Source organism: Rutidosis leptorrhynchoides, chromosome 1, assembly GCF_046630445.1.
Source record: "Rutidosis leptorrhynchoides isolate AG116_Rl617_1_P2 chromosome 1, CSIRO_AGI_Rlap_v1, whole genome shotgun sequence".
Lineage (NCBI taxonomy): Eukaryota > Viridiplantae > Streptophyta > Magnoliopsida > Asterales > Asteraceae > Rutidosis > Rutidosis leptorrhynchoides.
The window spans coordinates 143,388,086-143,401,530 of NC_092333.1; the positions used below are offsets into that span (position 1 = coordinate 143,388,086).

The window sequence follows — 13,445 nt, forward strand, 5'->3', positions numbered from 1 at the left end:
ACCTAATATCTATCCATTCCGTTGCGTCTACGTACTCTCCTGCAATATTGAATCACAATATTAATACGTGAGCATTCATATCTTGTCTTTTAAAATATTAATAGTGTATCCATGTCTAATGCTCAAGTATATATATTTATGCATGCTTGTATATTTTAATTTTGTTGTAAGATAGTTTATGATGAAACACGAGTTTGATACATATACCACTGATATAAAGTATATGATATGCATGTCGTTGGAAAGCTATCGAAAAATTAATAACTTTTCATTTAGAAATCGCGAGATTTCGATGAACGGATTAAAAGATATGGTCAACTGAATTATTTTTGACGTTAGTTGAAATTGTGTTTGAAACTACAATTAATATTTAAACAACTTATTTATAAGATTAATAAATTGGATTTTTGGATACTACTAGTCGAGTAAATGAATTCTTATATAAGACACGTCTCGTTCTGTTAACCAATTGTCAAAGTTGACTTTTTGAGATGACTTTTGTTAACTTTTGCATGTCGGTCTCGAGCATTAGGATTGTGATACACTATGACCTGACCTAGCTTGTTAGACATGTATTGACCAACATATGTTCTCTAGGTTGAGATCTACGATTATTTTGCTTTCCGAATTTCGGTCACATTTCGGTGAATGACCTTATGTGCTGCTAAGGTGAGTTTCATATGCTCCCTTTTTAATTGCTTTTGCAATCTATATTTTTGGCCTGAGAATAAATGCACTTTATTTTAAATGCAATGGATACAAGTACATACTAAATTCTACACTGAGTTTGAACCGAAAATCCCTTAGCTTTGGTAACTAGTAACTGCTGGTAATAAGAACTGGTAGGCGCGAGTAGTTATATATGGATCCATAGGGCTTGACATCCCCGTCTGTTCCAGGTATAGAAACCCTAGCCTGAACTATAAAACAGACGTATGCAATTTGAGTTTAGTACATGTTGGATTGCGTGTATTATACATGTTGGTTGCATATATGTTAAAACAGGGGTACTTATTATAACGTTAAAGCTTAGTTACCAGGGTGCTCAATTTCGTAGAATATTTTGATAAACGTTTCTGGATGAAACAACTGAAATCTTGTGATCCACCTTTATATACAGATTATGCGCAACATTAAAACTATGAACTCACCAACCTTTGTGTTGACACTTTTAAGCATGTTTATTCTCAGGTTCCTAGAAGTCTTCCGCTATTTGCTTATATGTTATACAAGCTATGTGCATGGAGTCATACATGCTTTATTCGAGAAAACTTTGCATTCACAAAATCATCACCATGTATCTTATTTGACTGTATTGTCAACGGATGTATTGTTAAATACTATTATATACGGTGATTGTCTATACGTAGAAATCATCAAATGTCGAAAACTTTGGATTTATATATTCATTTATGGTGTGCCTTTTCAAAAGAATGCAATGTTTACAAAACGTATCATATAGAGGTCAAAATCTCACTATGAAATCAATGAATGATGTATTCGTCCAAATGGATTTGGACGAGTCATCACTCAAATCATCAAATATTCAACAAACATAATCACCACAATTTATTCAAATCACAAGCATTGTTATCGAATCACAAACATTGTTTTCAACCATAAATTACCAAAGATAACTGGTTAATTACGAGAATGAATCAAACCACGTTGGTCCATGTTGTTGTGGACCTTGACCTCCTAAATCCATGTTCCTTTGCCTTTTTGCCTCCTCTTGGCTTCGTCTCATCATTTCGAATTGATGCAAGTCTTGTGCTTGGCGAAGGGCTTCTTCACGATCGTATTCGTATGGATGAAAGTTTGAAGGGTTGGTTTGGTCATATAGTGGGAATGGTGGAGCAATGGTAAACATACCATGGGGGTCTTGGTGCATTATTTGCATTGCATGCACATTCCAAGCGGCTTGCGCTCGGTTCCCCCAATGATAATATCTATTTTTGTTTTGGTCTTCCCTTTTCCTAAGATCCATTTGGTTAAATCGGTTCTCTAGCCATTCTTGACTAACACCAAAACTACCACCCAATCGGCTAGGACCCACCCCACTTGGGGCACCCTCAAAATGTGGTGGTGAGTCTTGACCTCCTTCATTCCCTTCTCCCTCTTCTTCATCTTCATCATCCTCATCCGAATCTACGTACATCAAATAGTAGTTGTTCTCCCTAATCACGATTTTCCCACCCTTATAATCAACATAACCAAACCTATTCATTTCAAGTCGCTCTAATCAGGTGTTAACTTAAGAAATTCCTTGGTGAGTAGATCTAAAGATTTGCTTCCACACTTTGATCAGTTATTCCTCATGGAAACAAAGGAGAGCTTGTTCAATTTCATCAAGCATTACCGTCTGGGCCAATATGGAGCTATCGATGTATTTGGTGGGGTGGACAACTTGATTGATTCTATGTTCCATTCGTTCCATAAGGGTTCAACTTTCAGTTTGATTTCCGAATTTGAATTCGATTTTTGATTCAGTTTCTGAATCTGATTTAGATTTTTGGATTTACCTTTTTAAATTCGGTTAACTCGAAAACATGATTCAACTAATAATATATTAAATTATTAATACATAAAGGCATCAAACCGATTTCAAAATTAAAAGTTGAATGAAAAATTATTTTTTTATGATTTAGTTAATTATGATTTTTTCCGCTTTAACATAAACCGGACCGAATTCAAATTCGATTTTCAGTTCGGTTCCATTTTAGACTTTGAATTTGAGTTCGCTTTTATAATTGGTTTTTGGTTTTAAAGTGAACAAACATAACCGAATATGTTAATGGGATGTTTGGATTTGCGTTTTGAAATTTGATTATGCATATAATCAGGTAATCATATGTAGGAAAAATGTGTTTAACATAAATGGTGTTTAATTTTGTTGTATAATAAAATAAAAATCTAATAATCAATTTAGGTGTTTGACAGATTAAATTATTAAATAGATTAACAAATAAATTATCAAAAGAAACATTCTTTTATATATGGATTTAATTTAGGGAGTTTGTATACGATTATTTTGGGAAGGAATATGATGGAAATAAAAAAATTAATAATCACATTTTGTTGGGGTAAGAACATTGTTACTTTTATATTTTCACGGATCCGTATGACTCCTAAATCATATGTAATTCATTTTTATATTTATCTTGTCATACACTCTTAAATATTTACTTACAATTTAAAAACGTAATAATCAAAAAGTCATCTCCAAAACACAAACACCCCATAAGAAAATTGAAACTTAATCCATGAACCCCTTATTAAATTATGGAAATTGTTTCCATGATTTTTAGTTACGAAGATCTGATTATGAGTTATTAAATGAAAAATAAATCAAAATGAGAAATTGGAAAGCTGGTTTTTAAGAGACCCAACAAATTCCTAATTGAAATTAGGGGGTACATTCTTCTATTATTAATAATTATTTTATAACATCAGAAGATTTTACGTCGTTGAATGAGTCTATACAAGAACAATTGAATGATGTAGAATCATCAATAATCGAGATTCCTTATTTAGATTCTTTAAGGTATGAATAGTTCATTGATTTGTATTAAGGGATTTTTGAATTCTTGTCTTGGAATAGAAACAAATGGGAGAAAATGGATTAACATTAGCTAGCTTGATCGGATCCATTCTCAGAAGATCAATCATGAACCCAATAGATCGTTCCTTTATCCAAAAAAATGAAATAGGTGACTTCATTTAGGAGAGTGTAGATGAACTTCATGTTGAGTCCAATTACAAATACAGTTGTTATTAGTTTTGGATTACTTATTGTAGTGGGTTTCTAATTCCTAGAGCCCAAATAGATTAGCCCATTAGCCTATAAATACCATGGGTTGTATTGTTTTATTTTAACTCATTCAATAAAAAAAGTACGGAGTATTCATCTCCTATACTCAATTTCTCATGGTATCAGAGCAAAAGATCCCAATTAAACCAAAACCCTAATTGAACGCTATTCGATCAATTCATTCGATCAAATCATCTTCCCCAATTCTTTATCTAAAACGTTTTCCAGCTCTTCAATTATTCATCTACATCTGCATTCTAATCTCCATCCCAAAATGTTTCGAGAACCACCATCACAAACAAACAAATCAACAATCTTGAAATCAAGATTAGTTCCAAACCTTGAATTGAATCACTAATCGATCGATACCATCATGGCAGGAGATGAATCCGAAAGCCACGATTGATATCACTTCACCATACTTTCTAACACCGTCAGATCAACCAGGACAGAACTTCATCGGAGACAACCTTCTCCGTGATGGCAACTATAGCAATTGGAAAGAAGAGACGACGAATGCTTTGTTTGCCAAGAATAAGTTTTGTTTTATCGATGGTACTTTACCTATGCCCGTTGAAGGATCAAACGATCGTGTTATATGGCAACGGTGTAATGCTATGGTAAGGGGCTGGCTAGTAAATTCAATGGAGAAGGAACTTAAAAACAGCGTCAAATATGCTGCAACTGCACGTGACATTGGGACGATTTTAAAGAAAGGTTTGACAAAGAAAATGCTCAGAGAGCTTATGAATTACGAAGAACCCTTACTTCTGTTCATCAAGAAAACATGACTGTTTCAGCGTACTATACAAAGTTGAGAGGAATTTGGGATGAAATCCAATCTGTAAGTCCCTCACCATTGTGTACATGTAATCTTTGTACTTGTAATCTTGGTAAATCGTTGAACGATATGCGTGATAAAGAAAAATTGTACGATTTTCTAATAGGACTTAATGAAGAGTACAGTAGTATTAGATCACAGATTCTGAGTATCAGTCCACTTCCATCGCTTGTTACTGCTTTTCACATGGTAAACCAGGATGAGCAGCAGAAGAAAATTGGGACTAATCGGGTTACAAATATGGAAAGCAGTGCTTTTCAAACATTCGGCAAGAAACAACAAGGAAAAGGAAATAACTGGGTATCGAACAAAAGAGATGAACGTGACAACAGAGGTAACGAAGAATGTGCTTACTATAAAAAGTCGGGTCATATCATGGAAGGGTGTTTCGACATTATTGTGTATCCGGATTGGTGGACTAAAAAGGCCAAAAATCAATCAACTAAATCACGTTTTCAATCGAAGGCTGCAAATGTTACTGGGCAATTACAGGGCATCACGAAAGAAGATTATGAATTCTTACTCAAATTGATTCAGTCATCCAAAGCGAAGGAGTCCATTCCAAATGCAAACATGACAAGTATAATCGATACTTTAAACTCATGGATTATAGACTCAGGAGCTAGTGATCATATAACTAATCGAGAAGAATGGTTAGATAATGTTATATCGCATAAAACAATTGGTCCAGTGATAATACCAAATGGAAATAGTGTTCCTGTTGAAAGAATTGGAAACGTGAAACTAACAGATGGTATTAGTTTAAAACGTGTTCTAAACGTTCCCGAGTTCAAGTGTAACTTGTTAACTGTTGGTAAATTGAGCAATGATTTAAATTGCTCACTTATGTTTTTTCTAAAAAAATGTTTCATACAGGACTTACGATCGAGGAACCTGATTGGGATGGGTGAACTTCGTGATGGTTTGTATTATCTCAAGCCTTTCAAGAGCATGAAGAAGGCTATGTCAACGTGGATAAAGAAGAGTTTTTAGCACCAAAGACTTGGACATGCTTCACATAATGTGCTTAAAAAAATAGAGTCTCTAAAGGATGTAGATAAACATGAACTATATTGTGATTCTTGTATTCAAACTAAGAAAATTAGATTACCATTCCCTACTAGTTTTTCTAAAACTAATGCTGCTTTTGATTTAATACACATCGACATTTGGGGTAAATATCAAAATGCCTCGATTACAGGTGCTCATTATTTTCTTTCCATCATAGATGATCATAGTAGAAGTGTGTGGATTTATTTAATGAAACTCAAATCTGAAGCAGCTCATCATTTAGTTTCATTTTACAATATGGTAGAAACGCAGTTTGGTAAACGCATCAAAAGAATCCGTACCGATAATGGTACTGAATTCCAATCCAATTATTTGTTGGAATTTTACAAACAAAAGGGTATAATTCTCGAAACCTCGTGCCCTTATACACCACAACAAAACGGTGTGGTGGAAAGAAAGCATCGTCACTTGCTAGAAATGAGTCGCGCATTACGTTTTGAAGCGTCTCTTCCAATTGAATTTTGGGGAGATTGTGTACTAACGGCGACATACATCATAAACAAACTCCCGAATAGTGCACTCGATTTCAAAACTCCACATGAAGTTTTGCTTGGAAAAATTCCGACCTATAATCACATGAAAGTTTTTGGTTGTTTAGCATATGCGCATGATCACTTCTATAAACAGGACAAGTTCGGCGAAAAGGGGAGGCCTTGTGTTTTTGTAGGATACCCGATGGGACAAAAGGGTTACAAATTATTTGATATTCAAAGTGAAAAATTCTACGTAAGTAGAGATGTCGTATTCGTCGAAGATAAATTTCCTTTTAATCCTAATTATGATGGCCATAAAACTATCATAAAGGATCATTTGGAAGATACCCTTCAAGGAGTGCAAGACGCAGATTATGATACCGACTACAATCAAATAAATCGTGATCAAAGTAATGACGATGTCATAAACCAAAATCAAAATACTCATGAGTCACATGAGGATGAAAACTCTCAAAATAATAATCAAACTAATGTTGATACAACACAAAGTACCAGCAACGAGTCTAATCAAACTAATGTTGATACAAACCAAAGTAGCAAAAACGAGTCTACTTCCATTCGACAAAGTACAAGAATGAAAACTCGTCCGAAACATCTTCAGGACTTCATTCTCGACGTGCCTCCATCTATTGGTGTCACTTATCCTTTGTCAAATTTCGTCTCTTACGATAAGTTTTCAAAGATGCATCGTGCCTTTCTTTCTGCTATTACATCCAATGATGAACCCAAATACTTTAAACAAGCGGTACAACATTCACATTGGAGGGAGGCAATGGCCAAAGAAATTAAGGCCCTTGAAGAAAATAACACATGGAAGATCACACAATTGCCTTCAAATAAAAAGGCTATCGAATCAAAATGGGTGTATAAAATCAAGTACAAGCCCAACGGAGAAATAGAAAGATATAAAGCGCGTCTTGTTGCAAAGGGCTACACACAAATTGAAGGGATTGACTTTCATGAAACCTTTGCACCGGTGGCTAAACTAGTGACTGTAAGATGTGCATTAGCGGTTGCCGCTAAAAGGAAGTGGATTATTCATCAAATGGATGTCAACAACGCTTTTTTGCAAGGAGACCTTGAAGAAGAAGTATACATGAAAATACCTCAAGGCTTCAACAAATCGAATACTAACGAGGTATGTAAATTACAAAAATCCATTTATGGTCTTAAACAAGCCTCTAGAAATTGGTATCAAAAATTTACCAAGTCTTTAATTGGTATTGGTTTCAAACAATCTTATGCGGATCATTCCATGTTTACCTTTCGACAAGGGAATGTTCAGGTTGTTGCTCTTATATATGTGGATGATGTACTGTTAATGGGTAATGACGAAAATGTCATAACTAGTGTTAAGCAACATCTACATGCGAAGTTTAGTATCAAGGATTTGGGGCCATTAAAATACTTTCTTGGCATAGAAGTGGCACGATCACCCAAAGGAATAGTCCTTAGTCAACGTAAGTATACGTTGGATATTTTAGAAGATTGTGGTGTGCAAGGTATTCGCACTAGCACATTTCCCATGGAGCAAAATTTGAGGTTATCTCATGATGACAAAAGTGATGAGGTTGATGCTTCACAATATAGAAGGTTGGTAGGACGCTTATTGTATCTAACCGTTACACGCCCGGATATATCTTATTCGGTAAACCAACTAAGCCAGTTTATTAATAAGCCTCGAAAGAGTCACATGGATGCTGCTACACGTGTTTTACGATATTTAAAGACCACGCCTGGACAATGTTTATTTTTTCCTTCTAATGGAGGTTTGGGTCTTGTAGCTTATTGTGATGCGAGTTGGCTTAGTTGTCCATCTACTAAGTGATCAGTTACAGGATATTTCATAAGTTTGGGAGGTGCGCCAATTTCTTGGAGGACAAAGAAACAAAGTGTAGTTTCTCGCTCGTCTGCTGAATCCGAGTATCGAGCAATGGCCACAACTGTGTGTGAGATTTTATGGCTACGTTGGTTACTTAAAGATTTAGGTGCAAATCAAGAAAATGCTACTTCTCTTATGTGTGACAATGAAGCAGCACGACACATTGCGAATAATCCGGTATATCATGAAAGAACGAAACATGTGGAGATGGATTGCTATTTTATTCGGGAACGAATTCAAAGTGGCGAGATTAAGCCGTGCTATATCCACACAGATCACCAACCTGCAGATATCTTTACAAAGGCTCTAGGGGCGGATCGATTTCGTTATCTTCGTGACAAGTTGGGTGTTCGTAACCTTCACATTCCAACTTGAAGGGGAGTGTTGAGTCCAATTACAAATACAGTTGTTATTAGTTTTGGATTACTTATTGTAGTGGGTTTCTAATTCCTAGAGCCCAAATAGATTAGCCCATTAGCCTATAAATACCATGGGTTGTATTGTTTTATTTTAACTCATTCAATAAAAAAACCTACGGAGTATTCATCTCCTATACTCAATTTCTCACTTCATATTCGCACGTTGGCTTTATTACAAGACAAAATCACAAAAAAACCCACAAGATAAAAGTTACTCAAGTCCGTCAACCTTGTCCAGGATCACTTTTGTTTGACGAACATTTTTTAAACTTACTTATTTCAGAATCTGACAAGACAAATTGGATATCAACTGCCCACACGGCCACACACATAAAGTGTCCAATATCTCAATTCCACATCTAAAATGTAAAATTCCATTACACCAATAACAGTATAACTTCCAATATACCAAAATACCCTTACTAATCAACTTCTATTTATACCCATCTTTGTGCTCAAAATGTAATCACACAAAATGGGTTCCATTCCTTATGTTGTAGAAGACTGTCATGGCATTGTTCAAATCTTTAGTGACGGTTCTATTCACCGTCACGAAAACATCGATTTTTCTCATTTCCAAGTTATAGACGACGGTTCTGTGTTCTGGAAAGATTATTGTTACGACAAAAAAAATAACCTCAGCCTCCGCATATACACGCCCAAAACCGCCACAAAACTACCGGTCATATACTTTCTCCACGGTGGCGGATTTTGTCTCGGGTCATTTAAATGGCCAAATTTCCATAACTGTTGTCTACGTCTTGCCTCTGCCCTCCACGTCATCGTGGTGGCCCCGGACTACCGTCTTGCACCGGAGCATAGGCTTCCGGCTGCCGTAGACGACTCACTTGGTGCCTTATTTTGGCTCCAAATGGCGCCTAAATTAGGTGGTCAACCAAGCGTTGACTTTTTTGGCTTTGATAGATTTTTTGTAATAGGAGACTCTTCTGGTGGGAACATAGCGCATCATTTGGCTGTGAGGTTGGGACCCAGTTCGCCGGAGTTAGGGCCGATCAAGATACGTGGGTATGTGATGTTGGCGCCATTTTTTGGCGGGACGGAGAGGACGGCGTCGGAAGTGGAAGGGTTGCCGGAAAAAGTGTTAACGGTGGAACTTCTTGACACGTAAGTTTATTTTAAATTCATGCAAAAGGGTATGTTGATTTTCCATCCTCAGACACTGCTTTCGTACTTAGATATGGTGGGGTCCTCACATCTCTTTCTACAAAAAGACCACGGATACCTTTTCACATTATATATTTTACTAGTTTTTTTAGCCGTTGTTGAATGAAAATTGTAAATATTAGTTTTTAAAATTGTTAATTTGCCAACAATTATATATGTTATCGATGAAATGTAGACTTTAATTAGGAACATGATAACGTAAATACAATAGAATTGTTACATAATAGTCTTTTATGGAAAAGCATGTGAAAAAGCCCGTGCTTTGCATGATGTATTTAAATACAATAAAAAATAATTAAATACAAAGAAACAATTGTAGAGAGTAATAAATTCTTATAAAAACTAATAAAAATAATATAGTAACTAAAAGGTAATTAATATTATTTAATTATTTATTAAATATAATTATAGTAAATAACTAATTGATTTATTTAGTTAATTTTGTCATATTCATATTATTAATTATTAACTATATTAATTATTAGATAAAGAATAAAAAAAATACGTATGATCAAATAATGATTTTGTTTCCGTGAATGTTATTAGAGTAATAATTAAATTAATGATTATTTATAGTAAATATTTTTGAATTCCATGATACTGATTGTAGGTAAATTTCAACTTATATAAAAATATAATTTAGACATATTATTTAATTAAGTTTAATTGAGAAAATGACACATGTGCAAATTTAATTCAGTTTAATTGAGAAATTGAAGATTAATTAAGAAATTGACACATGAGATTATTGACACGCGTTTTATAATAGTGTATAGATAGATAGATAGATAGATAGATAGATAGATAGATAGGTAGGTATTATATTTTTATAAAAAAAAAAAAGTTTATGGTTATTGCAAGGCTTATATACGTAGTTAACATGTTTTATATATCAGCGATTATCAAATACTTTTTAATCAATAATAATAACGAGTTGGCTTAGTGGTGGTGGCGTTACTTCTCATACGGGAGGTTAGGAGTTTGACTTTCACCCGCTACAAAATTTCTTTTTCTATTACCCGTCCATTTCAAGGGCCTCGGAGTTTGCAGACATCTTGCGTTTGTGCCTCACTCGAGTGGATTTTACCACACGCGATGGTCGTATAGATTCATCGTGGGTATGACTATAATAGTTCGTCCACGAAAATGATCGGGTGAGTGGGTTCTGACATCACGTTTGAATCCTCGTCAATTACTCCTAACCACCGTTAAAAATATATTTTTCATCAACGATTATTAGATGGTTCAATGATTTAATACATGTTAATAAACAGCCTAAGAGCTATGTTTAGCAAAATTCATCCAACTAAAAATAGCCTGAAAGTTATATTAAAAATTGGAAGATAAAAGATCATTAACTTTATTATTACGTTTATTCTTTAACGTTTATTCTTTATCCTTTATTTGAAAAAAAAGTAACTCTGTCTCGAAAAAATAATTTGAAAGATAGACGTATATATAATTTGCATATTACCAATAACTACCTACTTATTTAAAGTATCTTATTGTAACCAACTAAAAGTATCATATATATTTAGACAAATATATTAAAAGATTAATATTTTTACCTCAATTTTTTATTTTAATTAAACATGATTATTTTATCAAATGTTAATTAAAAGAAGAGTATTGTACTTTTAAGTTAGAACATCGTTACAAAATTAACTATACTCAATTTTAAGTAAATCATGGGCAAGTCTGATCATTGGCACTTATATGAGGATAATTGGATATAGATGACCTCGTGAATAATGATTCTTACGACTGAATATTTATTAAATTGTGTTATGTTCGTAGAAGATTAACGGCACTGTATGTTCTAATTATCAGGCTTGCATATGTTCGTTTTCTTTAGGTAAGTGTCAATAATTATGCTTGCATATGATTTATATAAAAAAAATGAAGTATCGTTAATTTTTTGACGGAGTTCTAACTTTAAAGTTAAGATATTCCTCTTTGTGATTAACATAAAAAAATAAAAAAAAAATTAACGTTAAAATAAATATACCTAAAATAAGAAAGTGAGGTAAAAAAGTTATCTTTTAGTGGAATTTTCCCTATATATTTATATATAATAACTACTCCGTATAATTATTAAAGATAATCTTTAAGGATATGTTACAAGTCTTTAGTAAAATTAAGTGTGCTTCTTTTGCTTTTTTCATCGGTATAGACACGCACGTCCTAATGTTTTCAATATATAAAAATGCACTTGAACTCAAAATTTATTGATCGGAGGAGCTATCTCGAGGACCTTTTATTATTATCTTAATACAGTATATATATTATTAGACAAAGTCACTACTACAGTACTACTACTACCCTATGTTTAATGTTTCCATTGGATTCAACTATCCTTTCACACTAATTTTCAAGAGTATTTTGGTCGTTTTGCTCCCTTCAACTTATTGTTTAAGTGTCTAGATTATGTAATAAGGAGTATATATCATACCAATTTGTATGATAGGTTTTGGAGAATGTCACTGCCGGTTGGGAATACAATGGATCATCCATTTGCGAATCCATTCGGTTCGGAAAGCAGAAGCCTCGATTTAATTAAGCTTGACCCGATACTCGTAATGGTAGGAGGGGATGAAATAATGAAAGATCGAGTGAAATTATATGCAGAAAGGTTAAAAGAGGTTGGAAAGACAGCACACTATGTTGAATTCAAAGGAAAACAACATGGGTTCTTCACCCATGAGCCTTATTCGGATGTTTCGGAGTCTGTTTTGAATCTAATCAAAGATTTTATGTCCGAACAATCTAGGTAGTTAACCTATTTGGGTGATCGATCAACTAAAATTTGTGTATTGAGCCGAACGTTTGTTTGATTAATGTATGAAAAATTTATCTTATTATCGTGTAAAATAAGCATGTTGTATGACTAGTTGCAATATCTTCATGCTTTCTAGGTTTTTTTTTTTTTTGGTTTTTTCATGTAAAATAAGATTGAGTTTTTTCACTTTTTTTTTTTTTCTTTGTTTGTAAAATAAGCATGTTGTTTATCTAAGCCGTACGTGTTTAAAAGTTTTACATGTGAACGTAGTCTTTGCTGAATACATAGATAGCCATTTTTTTTATTTTCGGTGTTAAAAAAAAAAATTTAATAAATAAATTACTAGACTTAACATCAAATAATCTATTATGTAAATACAACTAAACAACATGTATAATATGTAGAGGAAATTGTAGTTATTAGTTACATTCGCATCATCGTTTTTCTGTTAAAAATACCGGCCGGGCAAGCATTGTAAAGTTAACTGGCTATTATTATAACATAAAAATACCAGTATTGCTAAAGTGAAAACAAAATAAAATGTATATAACAATAATAGATATGTATAACAATTAAATAGTCCTACACCTAGAATTTAACATCAAGAAAAAAAAATTTTAATAAATAATTGAAAAGATTTAAAGAATAACACCAGAAATTATCACACACTTTGAATAACAATCCAAATCCAAATCCAAAATTACAATCTTCGGCAAAAACTCAAATATAACCAAAATTACAATAGCAATGTTTCGAATACAGTGTGATTGAACTACAAACAATATGTTTGTAATTCTAAAACTAGCAGAATCGAAGAACATGATGAAAGAAATCACCAAGATGATGAAGATGGAAAACAATCGTATGAAAACCCTAAATCGCCAGAGAGAAAAATAAGAATGAGCTGAATACCCTAAAATCTCATAATACGGGTATATAAGTTAATATAATTTAAGAAATTGC

The 13,445-nt window shown here is 33.5% G+C and overlaps 2 protein-coding genes across 2 annotated transcripts; both read left to right on the forward strand.

Annotated features, from left to right (window-relative positions):
* Positions 1–4,598: 4,598 nt before the first annotated feature.
* Positions 4,599–5,645, forward strand: LOC139889722 (uncharacterized). The gene has a single exon (XM_071872659.1). The coding sequence runs from the start codon at positions 4,599–4,601 to the stop codon at positions 5,643–5,645; it is 1,047 nt and encodes a 348-aa protein (XP_071728760.1).
* Positions 5,646–8,948: 3,303 nt separating this feature from the next.
* On the forward strand, positions 8,949–12,640 carry LOC139886512 (strigolactones hydrolase CXE15-like). The gene is made up of 2 exons (XM_071870347.1): positions 8,949–9,643; positions 12,171–12,640. Exons 1-2 carry the CDS (start codon positions 8,994–8,996, stop codon positions 12,475–12,477), a joined length of 957 nt encoding a protein of 318 aa, XP_071726448.1. The 5' UTR covers positions 8,949–8,993; the 3' UTR covers positions 12,478–12,640.
* The last annotated feature ends 805 nt before the right edge of the window (positions 12,641–13,445 follow it).

Bases quoted from the DNA above. Each gene is read 5' to 3' on its own strand.
- LOC139889722 (XM_071872659.1), top strand. From the start codon at position 4,599: ATGACTGTTTCAGCGTACTATACAAAGTTGAGAGGAATTTGGGATGAA.
- LOC139886512 (XM_071870347.1), top strand. From the start codon at position 8,994: ATGGGTTCCATTCCTTATGTTGTAGAAGACTGTCATGGCATTGTTCAA. The intron at 9,644-12,170 runs GTAAGTTTATTT...TTTGTATGATAG, and splicing joins ACGGTGGAACTTCTTGACAC to GTTTTGGAGAATGTCACTGC.